Source organism: Lichenostomus cassidix, chromosome 11 (assembly GCF_008360975.1).
Source record: "Lichenostomus cassidix isolate B80296 chromosome 11, HeHo_3.0, whole genome shotgun sequence".
Classification (NCBI taxonomy): Eukaryota; Metazoa; Chordata; class Aves; order Passeriformes; family Meliphagidae; genus Lichenostomus; species Lichenostomus cassidix.
Window position 1 is genome coordinate 15,786,043 of NC_139492.1, and position 23,913 is coordinate 15,809,955.

The 23,913-nt window shown below is 41.8% G+C and overlaps 2 protein-coding genes and 2 long non-coding RNA genes across 8 annotated transcripts in view; 2 read left to right on the top strand and 2 right to left on the bottom strand.

Moving 5' to 3' along the window:
• Positions 1–444: 444 nt before the first annotated feature.
• On the bottom strand, positions 445–3,469 carry LOC146432376 (uncharacterized). Its single transcript, XR_014854580.1, has 2 exons — positions 3,420–3,469; positions 445–2,029 (listed from the first exon to the last, which is right to left on the bottom strand). It is a non-coding gene; the product is annotated as an uncharacterized LOC146432376 (long non-coding RNA).
• A 242-nt stretch (positions 3,470–3,711) lies between these two features.
• PDCD5 (programmed cell death 5) lies at positions 3,712–8,884 on the top strand. The gene is made up of 6 exons (XM_085071986.1): positions 3,712–3,853; positions 5,519–5,559; positions 6,676–6,737; positions 7,164–7,255; positions 7,494–7,565; positions 7,932–8,884. The coding sequence occupies exons 1-6, from the start codon at positions 3,788–3,790 to the stop codon at positions 7,977–7,979; spliced, it is 381 nt and encodes a 126-aa protein (XP_084928112.1). The 5' UTR covers positions 3,712–3,787; the 3' UTR covers positions 7,980–8,884.
• Positions 8,885–9,637: 753 nt separating this feature from the next.
• The window catches only part of ANKRD27 (ankyrin repeat domain 27), a 54,331-nt gene continuing 40,055 nt past the window's right edge, over positions 9,638–23,913 (bottom strand). For all 5 annotated transcript variants that reach the window (XM_085071979.1, XM_085071978.1, XM_085071980.1 and 2 more), the window contains exons 21-29: positions 22,988–23,032; positions 19,995–20,117; positions 18,058–18,255; positions 16,812–16,931; positions 16,138–16,299; positions 15,200–15,308; positions 13,675–13,756; positions 13,073–13,145; positions 9,638–11,283 (exon numbers count right to left, since the gene is read on the bottom strand). In XM_085071979.1, the coding sequence (XP_084928105.1) occupies positions 11,011–11,283; positions 13,073–13,145; positions 13,675–13,756; positions 15,200–15,308; positions 16,138–16,299; positions 16,812–16,931; positions 18,058–18,255; positions 19,995–20,117; positions 22,988–23,032 (1,185 nt within the window). In that variant the 3' untranslated portion in view covers positions 9,638–11,010. The remainder of the gene's footprint in view (positions 11,284–13,072; positions 13,146–13,674; positions 13,757–15,199; positions 15,309–16,137; positions 16,300–16,811; positions 16,932–18,057; positions 18,256–19,994; positions 20,118–22,987; positions 23,033–23,913) is intronic.
• LOC146432379 (uncharacterized) lies at positions 12,322–13,193 on the top strand. Its single transcript, XR_014854581.1, has 2 exons — positions 12,322–12,604; positions 12,748–13,193. It is a non-coding gene; the product is annotated as an uncharacterized LOC146432379 (long non-coding RNA).

The window sequence follows — 23,913 nt, forward strand, 5'->3', positions numbered from 1 at the left end:
CCAAGAAAACCCCCAAGAAGTTGGTTTAAGCCACTGTCCACCCTCACTTCACACAAGTGCTGATAATGCAGAATTCCTGTTTTATTGGCTTTTCTGTGCTCCAGCTCATTACACAACACACAGCTGCTTCCCATGGGCACAAGTACAATACCCAGAAGGAGCATGAACAACCTGAAGTGTAAGATTTTAGCAAAAATACTCAAGGGCTTTCATGCTCTACTTCTTGATAAAGCAGAAGAAAAAACATTTAACTTAGATTTTTTCTAATTAGGCATAAAAGCATCTATATATATATAGCAATAAAAATCCCATTAATGGCTTCAGCCAGGTTAAAGTAACTATTGACTTTTGTGTAGCAGTGCAAATCCAGGAGTGATAGCAATCTTAAAATAGGAAATATGCATATATATTCTTCATTTCTTTCACATCAAACACTGAATTCAGTTTTCTCTTTTTTTTTAAAGTGTCTTGCTTCAGTTTCTGTAAGGTGGAAAAATCTTGCAACCCTTATTTTGAAGGCATTGCAATGTTTGCCATTTTTATAGCAATGTTTGTGTGGTTAATTTTTATTAAAATTTTAATTTAGGCCTGAGATTACTAAGCAAGGATTTCATCAAGCAAGGAGTTCATCAAGCAAGGATTTCCAGTGTATCTTCCAAGCAGAAGTGCTAAGCATAGGGTTTTCAGAATGTTTTCACAGCTGTAGGTATTTTGCTTTATTTACAATTGCTTGAGGAAGGAAATGTTTTGTTCATTAGTTTTTTCATGCATTCTGTTATGATTCTATCTGAGGATGATTATGAGGTCAATGTGAGCATTACTTAAAGAAAGACCCATTTATAGTGATTAAAACCTTGGGGGAAATCAGCAGCATTTCTTGAGCCCTCTAGTGTCTGAAATTGAGTCTCAAAGGACTTGTGAAGGACCTTACTTATTGAAAGTGATATCCTGGAGATTGTTACATATCTCAAGTAGCCCTGGTAACTGCTGAATTACTAATGAACATTTAGTGCATTATTATTTGCAAACCAAGTATATTGAGCACCTTCAAAGCTGACATTCCTAAAGAATACAGGATAAAAGTTTGAAAAAATAGAAAAAAGTCTTTTGATGGCATCTCTTTTCTGTTTACCATCCCCTATCAATATAAATGACACACAGAATTCTGTGTATATATCAAATGTGTGTAGAACTTTCAGGAATCCACTATTTCTGCATCACAATTAAAGGTTCTGAATGCTATAAACAACTCAACAGGTTCTGAAAAACCTTTGTCTACCCTTTCATGCCTTCACATTAAAAGCTGCCCAGTTTGCAGAGGAAATTATCTATACCTCTGAGCAGCTGAAAAAGCAACCAGGCAGCTGACTAGCCAAAAATGCTATACAACCTAAAGCACTGCTGCCTCCAGATTTCTTTAATGAACTAAATTCTTCCATTTTGCTTCCTGAGCCTCGCCTTGTAATTGACAATAACTACAATGACACCTTCTTAAAACACAAAACCTCATCAGCTGCCAGCTCCCTGCTAATAAACTCATCCAAAACAACTAATTAAGACATAACCTTTAAGTGTGTGAGCAAACAATATGCAGTGAAACCCACAACACAAATATCTATAAAGCGAGATGAAGTATTAGGATTACTGCAGCTTTCTCTGAGCAAAGCCAAGCATATGGTGGTATAATGGAGCATGAATTTACAGCAGCAAAGATGTACGATATAGATTAAAGCTTCATCTGGGAGAACATACTGCACGGAAAGAAAAAAAAAACCAAAACCAAACCAACAAACCAACATTTTTTTTTTGTTTTCTGGTTTAACGATGAGCATGGAATACTCTTGTGTAGAACGAGGGCTCCCTCTGCTGCCAAGAGTAAAGGACAAACCAAATCCTGCCTTCAGAGCCGCTAAAATCTCGCTCTCGAAGTAGCCCTGATTTTCAATTGATCGAGGTCTTGACGTGCTTCTCAGAATGTAAGGATGGATGCAAGGCTTTCAGGCAGGACGGATAGGCTCCTGTGATCCATCTGGAGGGTGCAACATAGCAAGATCCGAAGCAAATTAATTCCATTCCACTAATTTTGTCTGCATTCACTGCAAGAGATGTTAAAGGAACAAGCACATGACACATTTTGTTACTTTTTAAAACCAAATCAGAAATATTTGGTAATACATCTTTATTAGCCCTGTTTTGAGGAAGTTGTGGCTTATTCATCCTGGTAGAACAGCTTTTGGTGTTGTTTCTCTGGTTAAATTAAATCTTAAAGTACGAGTGGAAAACCTACAGCCTTTAAAGTGTGACTAACTAACACTAAAGGCTAAAATCTGAGATGTCAAAATTATATTTTAACATTATTGAAGCTATTAAATGAGTGTGCCAGTAATATTTGAATTGCTATTATGACACTATTAGAGTGACTTTGTACCCAGTCTGATGAAGGCCAGCACCTTTGTCAGCTTTTGGGGGGGTTAAGGTTTCTGTTTTCCCTATTTGATTCCAGAGACAAGGCCGTGGCTGAGGGGCAGGATGCCTTTTAGTCCCAATTGCTGCCTGTGGACCGAGCTGGGGAGCAGGTGGGCACAGCCCAGCACAGCACAGCACTGCACAGCACAGCACAGCTCTGCACAGCCCAGCCCAGCCCAGCACAGCACTGCACAGTAGAGCAGAGCAGAGCACAGCTCAGCACAGCACAGCTCAGCACAGCACAGCTCAGCACAGCTCAGCACTACACAGCACACAGCTCAGCACAGCACAGCACAGCACAGCTCAGCACTAAACAGCTCAGCACAGCCCAGCACTGCACAGCACAGCCCAGCACTGCACAGCTCTGCACAGTACAGCACAGCTCAGCACAGCACACAACTCAGCACAGCACAGCACTACACAGCACTGCACAGCACAGCTCAGCCCAGCACTGCACAGCACAGCTCAGCCCAGCACTGCACAGCACAGCTCAGCACTACACAGCACACAGCGCAGCTCTGCACAGCCCAGCACAGCGCAGCGCAGGGAGGCACTCTGGGGAGCCCCAGCCGAGCAGAGCTCGGGTCAGCACCTCTCCCTGCTGCACCTGCGCCGTGCTTGACCAAATCGTGTCCCCACAGCTGATTTTTAGAGCACGTCGCAGGGGCCGCGAGAGGCACAGTGCCCAGGCCACCAGTCCCGGGTGACGGTAGCGGAGTCACTGCACAAAAGGACAGAGCAAAGCTGTTCCATCAGCTCAGGGTACCGTGCCCGCCCCGCCGTGCCCTCACACACACGGACACTGACCCTGCCCCGCTCCGACTGCTCTCGCCAGCAGCGCCCGGAGGAGGGACAGCCCAGGAACACAAGGAACTGCCGGAGAGGGTCCGATAGGGACCACAGAGGTGATGAGGGGTCTGGAGCATCTCTCTTTTGAGAAGGGACTGTGAGACCTGGGCCGGGAGAAGTGTGAGGGGATCTCCTCAATCCATACCGTTACGTCTTCTCAGGGGAGCCCAGCGACAGGGCGAGGAGCAAAAGCCGCAAACTAAAACACAAATTCCACCTCAAAATGAGGAAGAACTGTACACTGAGGGTGGCAGAGCACAGGAACATCTGCCCAGGGAGGGTGTGGAGTCTCCCTCTCCGGACACATCCCAAATCCAGCCGGGCGCGTCCCTGTGTCCCCCGCTCAGCGTGACCCTGCCCTGCTCAGGTGTTCGGCGATCGGCCGTGGATTGGCCTCGGCTGGCGCGGGAGCGGCGGGGCGGGGCAGCGCTCGGCGGTGGATTGGCGGCGCCTGGCGCGGGCGGCCTCAGCCATGGCGGACGAGGAGCTGGAGGCGCTGCGGCAGCGGCGGCTGGGCGAGATCCGGGCCGAGCACGGGGTGAGCAGCGGGGGGATCCGGGGTGAGCAGGGGGTGAGGAACAGTAGGAGCAGGGCCGAGCACGGGGTGAGCAGTGGGGGGATCCGGGGTGAGGAACGGGGGGAGCGGGGCCGAGCAGGGGGTGAGCAGCGGGGGGATCCGGGGTGAGCAGCGGGGTGAGGAACAGGGGGATCCGGGCCGAGCGCGGGGTGAGCAGCGGGGGGATCCCGGCCGAGCAACGGGGGGATCCGGGCCGAGCAGGGGGTGAGGAACAGGAGGAGCAGGGCCGAGCACGGGGTGAGGAACGGGGGGATCCGGGCCGAGCACGGGGTGAGGCAATGCCCGACCCTCCGCCGCTCCGTTCTGGGCGCCCCTGGGGGGCCGTAGGGGAAGAGCACAGCCCTGTGCGTGGCCGAGGCCGGGGGAAGCGGGAAGAGCCCGGCCGTGCCCGCAGCTTTGGTGGGAAAGGCTACCGAGCGCAGCCCCGGGCCCCGCCGCTCCTCCCGCCGCTCCCTCGGAGGTTCGCACGTTCGTTCCCTCCCCCGAGCACTGACTATTCATGGGTTACTTTCCTAGCCTTTCCAGCCATCTCGGTTTTCATAGTTGAATCACAGAATCACACAATTGTTAGGGCTGGAAGGAACCTCTGGAAATCATGCAGTCCAAGCCCTCCCCAGGGCACGGTCACCTGGAGCAGGTGACACAGGAACACGTCCAGGTGGGTCTGGAATGTCTCCAGAGAAGGAGACTCCACGCCCTCCCTGGGCAGCTGTTCCAGTGCTCTGCCACCCTCAGTGCTAAGAGGTTCTTCTCGTATTGAGGCAAAACCTGTGGTTTAGTTTATGGCCATTACTCCTGGTCTTGTCACTGGGCACCACTGAAAAGAATCGGACACCATCCTCTGACAGCCCTTACAGATATTTGTATGGATCTATATGAATTGCTGGTTTTGTTGTTCCTGTGAAGGATCTTCCCTACCTCCCACCAGCCCATTTCCTGTCTCTGTGGTTTTCCATCCTGCTTTCAGGCATTTAAATATTACCTCTAAAGTCTGAGGTGTGGATTCCACATAAAGTTCTGCTTTTTTCCTCTGTTTTTTGTTACTTGCTTCTGAATAGTCACCACTAATAAGGATTTGGAAGTTTCCCCCTTTTATTTTTCATATGTACTAGTGTTTAATGCAGACACCAACTCTTGTAGAACGCTCCTCATTAACTTTTCATTGGCTTCAGGAGTTAGACTTGATGATCATTGTGGGTTCCTTCCAACTCAGAATATTCCATGATTGTGTGATTCTGTGATTTCGGCTGCCATGCTGAGAGTGTGTTATGTTTCATTTCACTTATCTTTGACTCACCCTAATGGATTTATAATGCTTTTGTCAGTTTTCTGGGCCTTGGGGAAGTTTATTATCCTAGACCTAAGGGGAAGGCCTCTTCCTGGCCAAAGCCACAGGAGTCAGTGGGCAGATCCAGGAGCAGCACTCACCCCACTGTTGGCATTACTGTGTTGTGAGGAAAGCAGAGTGTGGCATATTTATTTGCTTGGGCAGCAGATTCCCATTTCCAGGATCTCATCCACGGTCAGGCAGGTTTCACTTCCATCGACACTGCTGGAATATTTTCATTTACTGTCTGGAGTGGAGTGTTTCTGGGTTGTGATATTTACTCTGATCTCTTCCTTTAGGATCATTCTGCTGATCCATCACAACAGGAAGCAAAACAGAGGTAAAAATAAGACTATTGAATTTTGCTCTTGCATCTAGTAATTTTTAACCTTTACTCATTTTTTTTTAGTATTTAGTTTCTTTGGAATGCTGCCCTGCATTTGTTTTGTCTCTGAGGAAACCACCAATAAGGAATTGAAATGTCAAAGATTTGATCCAGGTGTGGCTCCCATGCCGTGACTATACTCTGAGCCCTGCTGGGGTGGGAGGTGTGAAGAAAAAAGCAGCAGCAGCTCATTTTCACTTGGCATTTGCCTGAGTGCAGTAACCTCGTGCAATAGGGTGGTCTGGGGAAGCAGCATCACTGCCACTGTCACCTGCTTCTGGAAGGCAGAATCCTTGGCTCTTCAGGGTTGATAGGAGTTTATGATCAAAGTCTTGAAGGCTGGCAGAACTCCCAAACTGGTGCTTTGCCTGAGTGATGAGTTTGGGTTTGGCTGTTACTGCAGTGGGAAGAGCCTTTCCTAGATGATTGGATTTTTCTGGGATACCTATTGCAGTTAAGAATCTGAAACAAAACTACTTGTGTTGGAGCTTTTGGGAACAGTGTTCAGTACTTGTGCTAAGAGGAAAATGGTAAACAAGTGTTTGAAGAGTTGACTTTGCACAGTCCAAGTCTGCATTAACTAAAGTTTGTATTAATTAAAGTTTGCATAAACTAAAGCTCCGGTTTTGCAGTTACTTATATCAAACAGTGCAAATATATCAAGACTTAGTGAAAAATTCTAAATACATAAATGAGGTTTGGTTTGATTTTGCAATTGCATAGAGTACTCCTTGTGCCTGCTCTACCATGCAGTGCTTGGGGGTGAATTCCCCAGGGATGAATGCAGGATCTAATGAGTAGCACAGCTTTTGTCTCCAAGATGTAATCATGAGCAGTGAGAAGGTGTAAGGATGAAACTCCACCTTGATTTCTTGGAAGATGTTGCCTGTTGTGTAACTTCAATATACATAGAGCTGCCCAGGACAGGAAATGCTGTAAAAGGTATCATGTAAATGTAAGGTTTGAAGTGACCTCAGGAAGTCAAAAGTCTTCTGTAGTTTGCTGTTTTGTGCATGTTGCTTTAGGTATTTGAAATCCTACTTTTAATGTGTGATTCACTTTTCCTTATAGGGAGGCAGAGATCAGAAATACTATTTTAGCTCAAGTTCTTGATCAAGCAGCTCGAGCAAGATGTGAGTATCCAAGTAACTTTCTAATAAAAAATACTTATCTAAGGAGCTCCTCAAAAGTGTGTGTTGTACAGAGGACAGACTAGAGAAAAACTGTTGTTGCTGAGAAAACTTGCAGCTTTTCAACTGGCAGTATGCGTGATTGGAGGGAAGGGGATAACAGAGATCTGAATTCATTTTTTTTTTTTTTTTTTAGATTATAATAGGAATTGTAGTGAGTCAAAACTGGTTAATCTAATCAGGAATAAATATTTAATTGCAAGAAATATAACTGTCTTGTATCTGGCATGAAAATGTCTTTTTCCATTTATTTCGTGACCCTGGCATGAAGAAGATGGTTTCATAGGGACATTTCTCACTTCTTAGTTACTGATGAAGGTATTTGAAAATGTTTTTAACCCAAATGAACAAAGCCTGTTTTTGTTGCAGTAAGCAATTTAGCACTTGTGAAACCAGACAAAGCAAAAGCAGTAGAGAATTATCTTATACAGATGGCAAGATTTGGACAGCTAGCTGGAAAGGTGAGTATCTCTTTCTAATTCTCACATATATTCATTTTTAAACCCAATTCACTCTAAAAAAAGAAAGGATGTTTCCAGTAGTTGTAAATTAAATAACTGAAATGGCAATTGAGACATTCTAAAGGCTATTAAGTAATTCCATCAAAAAACTTTTGTAAGAAAGGAAATTGTGATTTAGTTGTTCAATACTAAGCATCTCTCAGAGTGTGTTTATACACATTTTCTTTCACTTTCCTAGGTCTCAGAACAAGGTTTGATAGAAATACTTGAAAAAGTGAGTCAGCAAACAGAAAAGAAAACAACAGTGAAGGTAACTTCTCTTTCCTAAATATAATGTAGTTATAAAGTAGAGCAGCAGAATTGCACATATCAGAGCAGTTCAGGGTAGAACTTTGTATTTGCACCTCTCTCCCTGGCCTGGTGAGTGCTGGGGTTAAACCAGAGCAGTCCTTGGACAGGAACATTTGCAGCTGTTGCCCTGGGAACAGTGTGGGGTGTGACACAGCCTGCCCTGGCTCTGTCCTGTCCCACTGGGCCTGGGGGTTGGAGCTGAGGGATGGGTTGGATGTTCTGCCCAGGCAGTGCCTTCATTGCCACCTGCATGGAGTGGGAAAGGCTTGTGCCAGCCTGGATTTACCATGACCCTTCCATTTTCACTTTATATATTTCATTTTAGTTCAACAGAAGGAAAGTATTGGATTCTGATGAAGAGGATGATTATTAATACTACTGTAAGGCTGCCAAACAATATGGAAAAATGCTGTTAGCAGGCAGAATGCAAGATCTGAAAATGTTTACGCTTCTTGACTTTTTTTTTTATTATTTTAAAAGGCCAACAAATAAACTTGTAAAATAAATCTAAGAAGGGGGATTTTATAACTTAAATTTTTGTAGTATAAGAGGCCTGAGCAGTGTGGGGTTCCCCATGGCTTCATTAGCATGAATGTTTTGTTGCCCCTTACTCACTGTAAGCTCTGCTTTCAGCCACTGCACACACTTAACTTGCTGCTATTGGAGATACCAAACACAGGAGGAGCCAAGTGAGAAGCAGGGAACAGCCACTCAGAGGTTAAAAGGCTCTGTCACAGAAGTTTTAGAAAGGAGATTTCCTGAGCCCCTGAAGGATGCCTGTCCAGCCACTTACTGGCTCTCAAGGCCTTTCTGGAAATTTAAAAATGAAGGTATCAGAATAGTGTTTGGATCATTGGATTGCTACCATGCAGTCTGTGTAAAGCAATGTTAACAGCACACAGTAGATGTTCCCCTGTGAGTTTCTGAGCTATCTCAAACAAAGCAAGTTAACTGTGTAACACACAGCACTGTTCAGACACTTGGTATTGTGTATTCTTACAACTACCTCCACTTTTATCAAATGGCTGGAGTGTTTCCTACCTGGTTAAAAAAAAATCATTTTCCTAAACTCTGCAACTCCTGCATGCATAAAGTAAAACTGAACTTGTGCTGTACCTTTATTCAACAATATGGTTATGGAAATCAGAAGCATAAATACTGTAATGTGCTGATTAAACACTCTCCCATCACAACCCCCTTATCTGACATAATTTAACAGGATCGTGTACAATTCCAACTGCAGTGTTTTTTGGAACAGAATAAACTTGTTTCAAGTGAGTACTAGTGGGTGTTTTTCATTTTGTCTGAATGTGGTTAAAAATATTAAACAGTTGTTATTTTTGTTTCATTTGGTTTAAATTGGGCATTTTGCTTCTCTGTTTATGTAATTAGGATGCATTAGCTTTAGTAATACCCTGAGTGTGCCAAATTTCTTCAGACTAATCACCCTTGTTGGCTTCAAACTCAAGGTGTGCTGAATTGATTTTACTCATCTATATAAATCTGACATTTTCTCATCAATAAATCTGACAAATAATTTAGTTAAATGCATACTACAATTAAAACACAAGCAAAATTCTCACTCGAGTTTGGAAATCATATCTGTGAAAGTCTACTTTATCTTAAACTTCAATATCTGAGTTATTCTTGCTACCAGTGACTTACTTTGGGTCATCTTCATAGTGTCACAAGAAGGAAAAAATCTGTTTTCTCTCTTTCCTTTTGTGTCTTTTGACTTGCAATAGCTGAATATCCCTTTTTTAAATGTGAATGTAGAGCTAGAAAAGGAGGCAATGTGAAAATGCTCAGTTTCAGTAACAGTTCTATTTTGTACATCTCTGAGCATAAATCTAAAACCACACAACCTAATAAAGTAATCTGTAACTGTGGGAGGAAGGAAAGTCAAGAGATCTCTCCCTCAATTTACAAGCAGACACAAGGTAAAGTCTTCAAATGCCTACAAAACCAAGCATGAAAATCTGTGTAATTGACTCAATGTTTGGACAAAAGCACTCAAAGGAACAACGAGCATTTTCAAGAGTTCTTTTACTAGTTTTTTTCTTTCCATCATTTGGCACAAATCCAAGGCACATCAGAAAATCAGATGAACTCATAAATTACTAGAAAAATAAACACATTACCCTCAAATCCAAATGTCATTTGACATTTTACCTCTTAGATTAAAAAGTTATCTGAAAAACCCACCACTCTTGTATTCCAGCTCTGTATTTTGCCAGGCAGTTTACTAATACCACAGTTAAAAGAAAGAGAATTATCTATACAAATAGTTCATGAAATAAAAGGCAAGCTGGATGTGATGAGCCAAGAGTAAAAAAATACTGCACTGCAAAGCCTGGCTTGTGCTATTTATACCTTCTCCTCCCATAACTGAACAGTAGAAAATGAACTTCAAATCAAAGCAGCCACTTTGTAGTTCCCTGTGAGCTTTCAACTCTTCGGTGATCACCCCAGGAATGGGGTAGATTTGGCCTATTCCAGCCAGTGCTCACTGATGTGAGAAGTACCTTTCATAATGGGAATTTTGCCTGGTTTAAGAGCAGTCTAGATCAGGCTCCTAAGCAGTTTGTCTGTGCATGTTGCCCAGGTTCAGAATCATGAATATTTGTGCATTTTCGCATTACTTGCTTTAGAGGACGGGAAAAACAATTTTTTGTGCCCTTGAACAGGCTTGTTTCTGCTTTTTCATTAGGCGGTGAACACCATCAACAGCTCTGTGCTTTTTCCCCAGTATGTTGGCTTCTCTGTAAGAACTTGATCTTGCAGCTCCAGTACAGGGAGCATTGCTAAGAGAAGAGCAAGGATTACTTCCCTTCCCATTAATAATGCAGATGTTATGGACTATTGTTTGCCCAGCTACTGAAATATACACAAATATATTCTATAATGGTTTGTAACATTACAATAAAAATAGAGACATTTCAATTACCTCTGGCAATAAATACCTTGTTATCCAATATATCTTTTATATATATAAATATATTTAATTCTGAATGTAGTGATAAAAACTGAAAATGCAAAAATTATTCAAAGACTTTTAAAACAAAGTAGGTGGCTGAAAAATACAGGCTTTCATTTGGTTTACTGTTACATAGAACTTTTTAAGAAGTGCTAAATAGAATAGGAAAGTAATTTTGCTGTCTTCATCCCGTTCCGTCCCTGTTTGTGAGATCAGTAATGATCTGGCTGTGTGGTCACCTCCAACATGAACAGAGGAGTCAGTCCCCAAGGTTCCAGAACATTCCAGCTGTGCTGCACAGCTGTCCTGTGTCTGCTCTGAACTCAGGTGTGTGAATGTCACCAACATCTCTGACACCCAGTGAAGGGCTATTGAAATTCACACCACCAACCTCTTCAGCTTTGGGCTTCAAATTTGTGCTTCCCTGTCAGTGATCTGAAACTGAGTCGTCACAGTCCTGTGATTGTGAACCACCTGGGTCTGCAGGGCTGGATGAGCCACTGTCACTGAGTTCCTCTGCTGGCAGTGGCACATTGACCGTGTGTCGGCGCTGCATCAACTTACTCCTGGGAGGAGCTTCTGTTGGGTCATCATCTGCCACAAACTCACCACTGCACCCTGTGTCAGTCACCTGAACTGTGCTCTGGGCCAGCATTCCAACAGACTTTAATTTGCTTTTATCAAAGCTTTTAATAGCCATCTGTAAGGAGAGAGAAATAGTTCATTACATACAGTAAAAGCATTATCTACTTTCTTCATTACAAAGTGAAATGAAAATGGTGTTTCTTGAACATTATTATCACATTAATTTCTTGGTATTCTTTACACTGAGAACAAAGCCAAGATTTAAAATAGCATCCTTTGTAAGACAGTAATTATATTTGGGCTACATAGGACAGAACAAGAGGCCAACCTGCCCCAGGCTACACACACATCAGTATTAGACCTGAAAAATAACAGACATTCCAAAACCTATTTTCACCTTACTATCCCAACATCATCCCAACTCTTCTAAACACCTTTTGTAATGTAAATCTCAGTGCACTTGAAATTAAGAGCCATTTCTTTTACTATTAGGAAACCTGGAAGAAGTAACAGACAGGGTCACCCAGCACTGAAGTCAAAGGCAGTGTTTCCCTGCTTTCAGAGGTTACCTGTCAGGGAAGAGACTCTCACCCTCCCTACCCCCCTCAGTGCTTTTTTTTTTGGTTGTTCCAGCTATTCATATATTCCATTTCCACACCTGCTGCTATTTTTCCTGTATAGAGTGAGTGGCTCTTTTCGATTATTGGCCACTCTGCAAATGTTGAAATAACCAAGAGCAATGAAGAGAATCCAAGCATGCTAATGACAGATCTTCTACGAGAAGAACTAAATGAGAAAGTAGCTTTTTTACTGAAATAATGGCAATAACCTTGAAAAAGCTGCAGGCAGAGATTATGCACATTTAAACCCACTAACAATTCACAGCTGTATGACTCATGAGTTCGTACAGGCACAGCTGTATGAACTCACAACCACAGTACAGGGTTGCAGTGCTCTGTGTCAGGGTCATGTATTAGTTTTCTGACACCTGGGTACTGACATGACATACTGTTTTCAGTGATCCAGTTAAAAAATCTAAACCCCAAGTTTAAGTAGTGGAATATTATAATTTTAAGGAATCAAGTATTGCAGCTTTATAGCATTAATTTAGTGTACTCAAGGCTTTTGGGAAATACTCAGTCTCCGAAGGGCTCTAGGAAAAGGAACAGTATCCCATTTTCTAGATGGACATGAGCAGCAGAGTCTGCATTTCCAAGGCTGTGTCAGTCTCATGATGGGCAGCTGCTGGACTAACCTGGTAACAACTGTTTTGTTTTGGACAGGTCAGTTTTTCTCTTGATTTAGTGTTCTGAAATGGCTCAGCAGAAAATGCAGTGAGAGTCAAAGCCAGTGTAAAGGAGGAACAAGGAGCTCAAGCTCTGGGGGAAGGCAGCATGCAGCAGCTGGTGTGGGGTGTCACTGCACCCCAAGCAGAGGTGAATCTATCACACAGATTTGTGTCACAGCTCACAATGCAACATCCAGTTTGCTGTCACCTTGCAAATATCTCCTCTTACAAGCAGACTTAAAGCAAACTCTAATTTCAATCTACTGAAAAATATCTCTCTTGCCAAACCAGCTCTGCTTGGCTACAGCTCTGAAAAGCTGCACAGTTTTTCAAACCTAGGTTTTGCTGGGCAGGACTCAGAAAACAAGATAGAGATGAAACCTGCAGGAAGAGGCTTAAGAGGTTTAAAAGTAAGAATGAAGTGTTTTAAGAGGTGTCATAGAAGCACCACTGAAGTTTGAACAATGATGAGCAATTTGGCAAACAGGTCAGAACTTCTGTGATTCCACGACCACCACTAGTAAGCTTTCCTCTTACATGTACCCAGAGTAATAGCAGAGCAAACAAACATATTTGCTGTAATGTAAGAACAATTTGAGCAAGTATTTCCACTTACCTGGTGCAGTAAGTGATAGTCAAAATTAGGGACACTTTTATCTCTTGTTATTGTTCTCCGTAAATGTTTTTCTCTAAAGAAGATTTTAAAGAAATTAAATAAATTAAATGTCTTTACATAAGCCTTTCATAAAAGCCTCTCTCTCAGAAGCTCCACAAGGTGGAACTCTCCCACCAGAGACAGGCTGTTCCCTGACAACCTTCCCAGAATTACAGCCTACTCGTATTCCCTGTATTTTATTACAGAATATACATTCAGGTTTCAAAAGACAGTAAGTAAAACCCAACTGATGAGTGAACACCACTGTAGTATTTTTAAGCAGTCTGGCTCTGAAACACTTAACTGATGGTACTCCAAGTATTAGTGCAAACCCAATTTTAGATACATTTTCAAGCCCTCCCTCACCACCCCAGTGAGCATGTCGTGCCCAGAACATCTGCCTGGGATGTGAGCATGCCAGCCCTGCAGGATTAACATCCACAGTCACACCACCATGTCATGTGTAACCACCACTGACCCACTTTGGGGCTTCATTAGCAGCTGCATTTCTCCTTTGCTTATAGGAAACAACAAACATACTCTGAGAAAGCTTCTCTGCTTACTTGTTAAATCTGTTAATTGATTGGACCAGTTGAAGTTGTCTGCTTATGGGATCATCGGCTTTCTCACAGGGCTTAGGATGCACTGGGGGTTTAAAAGAACAGGCAGCTAAAATTACAACTGAATCACACTCAGGAATTAAAAAAACACAGTTCTGAATTTAAATTTTACAGTAAAACTGTAAAAGTGCTAACTCAAATCAGAGTGGTGATTTGTCTTTGGAAATTTTAAGTTGCAGGAGTAAACATTCTTCATCAGATTAGCATGACTGGCCAAGCTTCCAAAGAGACTGTAATTCTGAACTTTGAGGCCCTGAGTTCCAATTTTTACAAACCTGAATTAACACACAAATACTAAACCACCTCTTCATTAGTATTACTTACTCGTATCTCCTATTGCTCTTTTAGAACCATTCTCATAATATTTGAAAGAACTACCTCAATTTTAGGCAACAGCACGCTGTGATTCATTGTGGTTTTCTATTAACCAATCATTCTGAGGCAAGGAGGCAAGAGTTACTTTGAAAACTCATGGATGCTGAAATGGGCATTCCTGCTCCTCATGTCCCCTAATTCCTGCTTTGCAGCCTTCCTGTTTTCTTTCCACTGTCCTGGTGGCAGCAGGTCCTTTGCTCTGCTGAGCTCTCCAGCTCAGGGGACACAGCTTTTGTTACATCCCTCACCCCAGGGTAGTGAACTTGAAAATTCACCTCAAAAACTTCTGAGCCAGCATGAAGGGGAGTAGTGGATAAGGTAGATCAGAAGCTGAGGGTGAGCGGTGAGGAGGCAGAATTGGTGGTCATTAAGCTACATCCCAGAGCCTATTGGAGCACATTAAGATAAGGACCATGTGTCAAATCCTTTAAGGAGTGAAATAATTCTGCATCATTGAATATTACATATAATGTGATTGCTATTAAAAAGGGGGAAGGTCAGAGTTGAATATTGCAAGATAAAAGGTATCAAAAGGATGGTAATTGATCCTCCCTGAGGCGATGGGACCCAGCTGGGCTGTCACTGCACCTCATGGCTGACACTGTGCCACCTCCTGCCACTTGCTCAAAGTCTTCTGCAAACTGTGCTGGAAAGTTCACAGAGTCACCTCTGTAGCTCTTATTTCTGTTACAAAATATGAGAGACAACTACTGAAGAGTCACTCCCTGACCTATTTTGTAAATGACACCCAACAGTCATTTAAATCTGTTTTACTTTGCACAGTTATTTCATGGTTAACTATATAATCTCAAATGTGGTGTGTTTTTTAACTTTAAATGTTTTTATATATAAAATTCACATACATACCCAAAATAAGTGCAAACTAAGTTTGAAGCAATGTCATGAATATAATACAAAGTCTGTTGCATTTAGTTACAGTGTTTTAGGTGTTTAGATGTTACCTACCATAACTATGCAAAATAATTGACTGTTCTATTATTATATGTAAAGCAATGACATAAAATATTTGATATAGTCACCCATGAATTCCTAAATCCCTTTTTATTCATACCAGTGGAAATATGACAGTTACCTTTTTTCCTTATCTTGACAGTAACGTGCTGCTCACTCTCCTTGTCTCCCTCTGCTGATGTGGGGACACAGCTTGGTGCTGCTTCCAGCAACTTCATGATGTTTGAATTCTTGATTTTAAGAGTTTCCATTTTCACCATTATTAAAGAAAAAGAAAAACATCAGTACAGTTCAGTATTTTAGTCTGTGCAGAGTGTGTCAATTAATGCTTCCACAAATCAATACAACACAGACAAAAATATCTCATTATAAAAACAAACTTGAAATTGTATCATTCTGAGTAGGGACAAAAATCAGCATTCCACAAGTCACACTAATGCAGTGATGATGTTGGAGTCTTGACCTCTTATTTTAAGTATTATTTACGGTTAAGCTAATTTCAGTTTAAATGGTAACAGACATACTAAAATTGATTCAGTACAGAATTTTGCAGTCATTAAGCTACATCTCAGAGGCTATTTAAGCACATTAAGATCGGGACTGTGTGTCAAATCCTCTAAAGGGTGAAATAATTCTGTTATCATTTAATATTACATATTATTGCTATTAGCAAAGGGGAAGGTCAGAGTTATTCATTGCAAGATAGAAGGCATCAAAAGGCTTGAAGAGGAGAAGATGGTAGGTGAAACAAGGACTGCTGCTGCCACTGCAACTGATTAGTGAAAGGTGTCCATTTGCCTGTATTTCTTCTGCCATTACTGAGATTTTAATGTCATTTTTATTTAGGTCTGTGCTTACAACATTTCTACACTCATCCTTTTCGTCTAGGATGAGTTGTTTTAGAACCACAACCGGTTTTGTAGGCCACAGGAACCACTTGTACATTGAACAAAGCATTGTACAACGAACAGGCATCTTAGTCTTTACACCCCCACAGGTGCTGAGCGCAGCTGAGTGAGGCAGAGCTGTGGCAGCAGCTGTGTTCCCTGCAGCACTCACGGGCTCAGCGCAGTCTGCAGGGCTGCAGCTCCGCTCGTCGCGCAGGTGAGGCAGAGCTCCGCTCTGCAGCAGCAACGCCACCAGCGCCTCGTGCCTTCCCGCCACCGCCTCGTGCAGGGCTGTGCTGCCCTGGCCATTGCACAGGTTCACTGAGGCTCCGTGCTGCACAGCAAGGGAAAGCAGGGTCAGGAAAACAGGACACACCAGGGCGGTGCAGCAGCCCCAGAGCTGCACACCAACAGAGGCATCTGCACCACCAGAGCAGCAAGAACCCACATCATTTCCCCATCTCAAACCCATAATTTCAATAATCAGCTCATTTCATTTTTGCATATATCTATTATATATTCCAAGCTTAAGAGATATTTTAAAAACCCCCAACCCCACCATGCAAGAAAACTTAACACCTACCACATAAAAGTTTCATAAAAACAGCTACCTGGACAATAGTAAGGTAATATCTAGCTAATTAAAATCTGTGAAGAGATGGGATTGAAAGAAGTGAGTTAACAAAGACCCTTATTTTTTCCCCCCAAGTAGTTTTGACAAGAGAAATGCATAACTAAAAATACTGATCCTGAGTATTTTTACAGATATCACATATCACATAAGTGTGATATCACAGATATCACATAATAAATGCCATTTGAACATTCTGTTTTCAGTGATCTTACCTGTAACAACAGGGCAGCAATCTCATAGTGACCATTGGAGCATGCATAAATTAAGGGAGTATTTCCATATATATCCTTTTTATTTTGTTTAGCATTGTAATCCATCAGACACTTTACCACCTATGGAAAGAAGCAACAACTTTTTCCGTTAAGGTACTAGATAACCATAACCATGCAGTGAAAGCCCGCCATGCTCCTTTTTTAACCATTTTTTAAAAAATCTAGATTGAGGAAAGAGATGGAAGAAAAAAGGATGTGAAGAAGAAAACATTGCCAAACAGATGGCAACTACAAACAACTTATTATCAGAATAATTTTCATACTTTAACACCCACTTTTAAAAAAGAAAAATTTAGAAACTGCAAGAAAGGGCAGAAAATAAAACTCAAGGTATGTGAAAAACAAATATAACCAGTAACTAAACAAAACATCAAAACCAAACCACCACAGCAGGAGTACCCTTTGGACTTTTCCAAACTCCTCACAACTCTTGGAAGGAGTTCTTTATGTTGTAATTATCCCATGAACTACCCTTTAGTAACCTACAAGCAAGTGTGAATTGTATTTTTCCCTTGCTTCCCTAGTGTTTTTTCTTCCCATCATCTTCACAATTCCTCTTTTCCCTCCTGCAGTCCTCAGCTCCCTATTTTTAAAACCCTAATTTTCCACTTTTCTGCATCTTCCCATTTGGCTGTCTGCCTCTGTTTTTTCATGACTGTTATAGTCCCCTCTCATTTACTCTCCCTCCTCTATTAACACCTTCCCCTCGCAGGCTCATGCTTCTCCTTCAGTGCTTTTGCTTTCCTGACTTGAACTGAGGGACGAGTTACCTGCTACCTCAGAGCTCCACCTGGCTCATGATCTACTTAAATGAGTTGAAAATACAGTAACTATTGAATAGTGTAGCTACTGAAGATACCAAGACTCAAACATAACCTAAAGAAGAAAAGGAATGTACACAGAAAATTCAGCTGCATGAGGGATTTTTCAAGTGTTTGAAGTACAACACAAGCTTTTTGCAGCACTTGGATTGAACCAGTATTTTGAGTCACTTATATAGAAAAGGTGTCTACTGAAACAATTCCAGCTCAGAGTTCCCCTTTCCAGCTGGAGATTTTAGAATGAAAAAACCAGAATCGCCAAACTCAATTTCTCTGTTACTGGTTTAGTCTGGTAGATCATTTCCCCAGACAGCTTTTCACTGGTGACCCAGTGTTGGAGAGCTTTGTGCAGAAGGCAGAGGTACCTGGAAGTGTCCCTTCTGGCAGGCCAGGTGGAGAGGAGCTGCGAGTTTGGCGTTCTTGGCACCAACGCTGGCGCCGTGTTTCAGCAGCAGCGACGCCAACTCGCAGTGGCCGTGCAGAGCAGCCATGTGCAGCGGGCTGAAACCATCCTGGTTGGAAACGTTCACCCCCAGCCCGTTGGCAGAGACCCTGGAAAACTTCTGGGGAGGAAAATACACAATTAAACTGTGAAAATCATCATGCTTTGTTTTAACTAAAGAAATAGCTGAGTACCTGCTAAGTTTATACAAAACAGGCAGATGGGCATTACAAAAGCTTCTGCTACAGAGCCTAACCTGAGGCCTTCAGAAAAAGTCAGTAAAGAACAAAAGCTTGGTAATATTCTTCAATAGAAAATGACTTTTATTGTTCTCTCTTTTCTTCCCACACGGTAACTTCATAGAGACAAATTCCAGGCAAAGTATTCATTAAAATAAAAAAGAGAACAGGTTGAGACATAAGTAGAACTGATAGTTTTTACACAGCTGTTAGGATGCTCATACTGGACACGAGACAGTGTTAGTGAGCTACCTTTATTTATACAGACATTTATGCTCTTTGAGATGGCCACTAAACACCTTGTAATGCTACACAGAGCTTGAGGTAATAAGGAGACAAACTAAAATTAATTTAATTCATCTGGAAGCAATACTGACCCAGAGAACAGACTACCCTGCCAAGTCAAGATAAGGAAACCAGCTGGAGGACAGCTGACACAGCAGTACAGAACATCCTCTGTCACTCCCCTTGTGAACTGTGGGTGCCTGACATCTACAGTGGTGGACAACCTTTCATTCTCTACTTTCAGTGTGTGCCTGCCTAATACAGGGGTTAGGATGAATTAACAAGTTCCTTCCTCTTCTCATTCAGCAGGCAAGTAAATTCCACAGCACATGCCACTCCCTCCCCTGTTAGCAATAAAATGAGCTTTATGGACGAAAAAGATGCTCTGGCATCTTTAGCCCATGATCTCTGTCCTGAGGGCACAGGGACACCCCTTACCAGAGATCAAAGCATGGTGTGAATGGGAAGCATTTAAGGACAGCAGCACACTCTAAGCCTGCACAAAATAAACCTGTGCTGGCAGTGGGGAATTTAGAAGTTAAGCCATCTCACAGTGCAGTTAACCCCAAAGTAGCCAATAAACTGAAAATTTGGACTTTTGGTTTATTTTGCAATTACTTATCCAGTTATGTACACCCTCAGACACCTCCTGGAAGACAAATAATGGAATTTCTATTTCCAAAAAGCTGGGATTGTTCCTTAATTTAAAAAAAAAGTTAAAAAAAAAAAGATAAAAAGAGTGTATTGTAAAGCCTCGTTCTATTCTACAGTGTGGTAAGTTAGGGGGAAGGAAATCTTTGCAACTGAAAAGAAAGTTCTTGTAATTATAGCTAATCTCTGAAGAGGCTTTAGATACGGTTTGTAGAAAAGATGCCATGCAATTAAAAAAAAAGACTTAATCAGCATTACATTGGTTATGGGATTAGCAGGTGTTCCTTGCTAAACTGATTACTGACAGGTAAGTAGATATGCTGTGCCAGGTAGCAGTGTAAGCTACAAAAGAGAACCAGAGGCTTAGAATAGGATGTTTATTCAAAGTTGTCCAAACCTTCTTGACAGCACTCCACATACCCTAAAAGCAAACTGTGAAGCTTTCTCACTCCATTAGATACTAAGCAAGTCCATGAACACTGTTTCTGTATTCAAAATTTTCAACAGTTCGATTAAAAATAGAACAATTTCAAAATGTCAGATGAACTGTGAAGATCTGTATATAGTTAATTACCTTTTAGACAGAGAGACAGAGATGCTGGGCAATATGAATGCTGCTTCCCTGGAGCTAAAACTTACATTACAAGAATATAAATTACTCCTTTTGCAGAGTGAACATTCCAACCTTTTGTGCTGGTCCACATTTTGAGCACTGGCATAATGGATGGCAGAATTCTGCTTTTGATGTAGTGGCTGTGTCATCCTCATCTTCCAAGTCTTCTTCCATCCACTCCAAGAGGTAACGGACCTGGCATAAAAAGCAAGCCCTTCTTTATGGAGTTCAAAGGTTCCATGTCCTAATAAATTTGCCTATGCAGACAAGTCAGATTTGACAAACACACACTTGTGAGTATCTCAGGGAGTCTATATAGTTATCTCCTGGCATCAGCTGCCCACAGGCCAAATTAAAAAATCAAGTGTTATTGTTGACAAAACAGCTAGGAAGTTCGCCAAGTAAGCAGTGAAGTGAATTATAAATGACTTCCTGCTGCCTAATCACAACTTCAGCGTTCACCCACTCTCAAACCCTCCAAATCCTTCTAGCTTAGATTATTTGTGCCAGCTCAATGGGAATTTTGTTTCATCTTTTGCTTTAAAGAACATAAGAAGTGACAAGGATGACAACATTTAACTGACAGCCAAAACTCTGCAGGGGCACTGACTTTCCTTAGGTCTGTCACTCCCCAGGAGCTGGACAGTTTCACTTCTTCCTCAATGTGCAATGCCTCAGTTTTGAGAGAGAGGCCCTTCAGGGAAGTCTTAGGACTCAGGGCATTCATGTGCAATCTGTGAACAGTGATGCTTAGGGCACATAAATTTTACATTGCATTTTATGCAATGAAAAAAAGCTGTGTAAGAAATACATTTTTACCTTGAAATTCATTAATCTACAGTTCACTAAACACATCTCAGAATTAGCAGTAACTGTATTAAGTCTCCATTTCTACTGGTCCAAGCCAAGAGCTCTGCAGCTGCTAGTCCAAGGGAATGGGGACACTGGGGTTTCCAAAAGGGAAGTTCCTCCCACTCTATTTACCCTCACACTTGTCGCAGGTTCTGCTCCTTACCATTGAAGTAGCTCTGGGAAACCAACATATTCATGTCCTACCCACTTAAACACATGCAGCTACAAACCCTAGGACAGCCATATACCTGATTCTGAATGACAACATATTTGAGACTGAAAAGGGATGTTTTTCACAGAGAATATTGCTTTCCCTGCAAATTCCACATTGTTCTCTGGATTAAAGGAAATCTCCCAAGCCTGTCTGTTTATGAAAGGCAAGCTCAGCAAAGCTTTACTACTTACTACATTTGTACATGTCTAAAATAAGTAGAACTGGCAGTTCAGTTCCCCCTTTCCCTGCAGACTGACCAAGACTCTCAGTTGGCTTCCTCCTCTGTCTGTGACAGCCCAGTACTGCTGCTCTTATTATCCAATGCACAGTGTCTCCCAAACACCTGAACACACTACTTCTGTGCACACCTCTTTATAATTACAATGCAATATACGTTTTCCTTGGTTTAAAGATCTTTTTGTCAAAATATTACCTGTACTTTCAAGTAGACACACACTGAACCACCTCAGGAGATTGTTCAGTCTCATTTATCAGGTAACTTGTCACCTGAAGGGTCCTTTACATTGCTGAGTTACACACTTTGGAATCCTCAGCCAAGCACTCTGGGTTTCTGTACCCTCATGCCAACCTTTCAGCTGCTTCACAACACTCATTTCAAACAAGAGATTTGCTTTTTTCTGTGGAGGATTTGCACATCTCCTTTCCATTGGATATGCTGAGTAGGAGAGCATCAAATCCAGCAGCTAAACTGAGACAACATCAATCACATCATAATGCTTTTTTTTTTTTAAATCTTCCAGTTTCACAGCACTTTTTTAAAGCCTCCTCTTGCAAAGCTGTCACAGCAAAAATCTACAGCAGCCCTAATGACCTGGTTGCTGTGGCTGTTCCTATGGAGACAGACCTCAGGCTGTCAGAACAAGGTCAGAGATTTCAAATACTCGTGGGTTTTTAATAGATATGCAATCTGTAACCTTTGCTATCCAGTTGGATGATTCTCTTTTTATGAACAGCTTTACGTGAACTTCAGTCATGAGGAAAGTAAAGCCACAGAAGACAAGGTGATTCTGCCATCTGAATGCACAGACTGGGCTTCTATATGCTTTTCATTGCTGGTATTTATTGAACAGTGCTAGATACTAATTTCCAGCAAGTTATAACACTATTTAATTTTCTTGATGAAGTTTTGATTTTCACAAAGCGGGTGAAAAGTTAACTGTAATACATTCACATTTACCACTGGCCAGGATTATGGCAAATATCACCACTGTACATGTTATTGCTTCCTGAACTGACTTAAGGGCTGACTTGGAAATAATTACTTATATTAATTCACATTGTAAACTAGGATAATGATATTTACTCAACAACTGAACAGTTCTTTGCTCTATCAGCTGATAAATTATTTCTATCATCTCACTGGAATAAAACATGAGAGAAACAGCCCTAACATGGCACATATTGTGTGACATGGGTTTTCTATTTTCTGATGGCTGTGCAAGGCTTCATTGGCATCTGTAACTCCTGGTACAAACCAAACCCAAACAGATTTTTCAGAACATGCACCCAGCAGAGCAAACCCACATTGTCACACAGCTTTATGGGCTTTTTCTGTGAACTACAAGACAATCAAGAAATCTAAAGCTTTATACAACTTTCCAAAAGAAAAACTTCTAAAGATTCCTGTGTCATCTTCAATTTTTCAGTAGAATGACACTGGAGGCATCTTATTTTTTAAGGCATAAATGCAATAGATAAAAAATAGTCAAGACAGGTGATATGACAAATTACAGAACATCACCTCTGAAACTGGTGTTATTATAGCTATCAGCTGTCTATTTGAAGTGAAATCCAAACTGCAGACTGTTCTGAGCCGCAAAAGTAATGTCTCTGTGCTGACTACTGTCACCTAGATTTCCTCTTTACATGAGATTATTACCCAAAGCATTCTCCACTTCGTATTATTTACAATAACTTCCTCAATTTAAATGAGATAAAATGGAATTCAGTAATATTCAACAGCCACATCATCACTCACCATTTCCAGATCTCCATCAGCAACTGCTCTCAGGAGTTTTTCCACCTATGTATGAAGAAAATAATTTATTTGCTTTGTTAGTATTGGTATTAAGCAGAACACAGAAAACCCTGTGTCCTTTGCTAACCTCCTAAGCTCATGCAGCAGGATTACTGCTGGCCCATTTCATATTTATTGATGAAGTTTTAAAAAAAAAACCATCTTTATGAAATACAGAAGCTATACAAGGCCTGTGGCCATTTGATGATCTCTGACTTGCTTAGTTAAACAGTACTTATCTAAACTGAGGATATGCGGCTCACCCACAGACAAAGCCATGTAAGCTGATATATATTATTATGCTGCTCCAGCAGCAGCTGCCCTGTGTACTTCTGTGTGAACCTAACATTCCCTACTCAAGGCAAATTCCTACCCTAATAAACACTGATAATGTTTGGACTCTTGCTGAGCTAATCTATGCTACCAGGAGCACAAAGGATGGCAGGTTCTATTGTGCTATTTGAGAAACAACAGTTTAAGATGAAAAAGATGCTTTCCAATTGTTCCCTTTACATCTGCAGATTGCTGGTTTATTCCCATGCTAGAACCCAAACATTTACAAATTAACTTGACTGTAAGCATGAAATTTGTTTTCTTATTTAAAATCTGGAAAGATATAAAAATCAAAGGATGTGCATTAGCAAAAGCCAGGTGTCCAGCTCAGAGAGCTGCTCAGGGGACCAGCATTAGCCCAGTTAATTGCAAGGTCAAGCCAGGTCATGCCTGGGCTCCACTGCTTGCTGAAGGTGCTCTCCTGTTCATGAGCTCTGCAGGGGAAAAGAGATACGTGAGAGAAGAAGAGGTGGAAGGTGCTCTGCAGAGCACTGGTGCCATTCCCCTGAGCCCTCAGATTGCTGGTGAAAGCAGGAGGAGATTCTCCCCACTCC

What these genes read in the sequence shown, in the direction of transcription:
- PDCD5 (XM_085071986.1), top strand. Translation starts at nt 3,788, where the DNA reads ATGGCGGACGAGGAGCTGGAGGCGCTGCGGCAGCGGCGGCTGGGCGAG. An exon ending in AGATCCGGGCCGAGCACGGG is followed by an intron (nt 3,854 to 5,518) that starts GTGAGCAGCGGG and finishes CTCTTCCTTTAG; the next exon opens with GATCATTCTGCTGATCCATC. An exon ending in TTGGACAGCTAGCTGGAAAG is followed by an intron (nt 7,256 to 7,493) that starts GTGAGTATCTCT and finishes TCACTTTCCTAG; the next exon opens with GTCTCAGAACAAGGTTTGAT.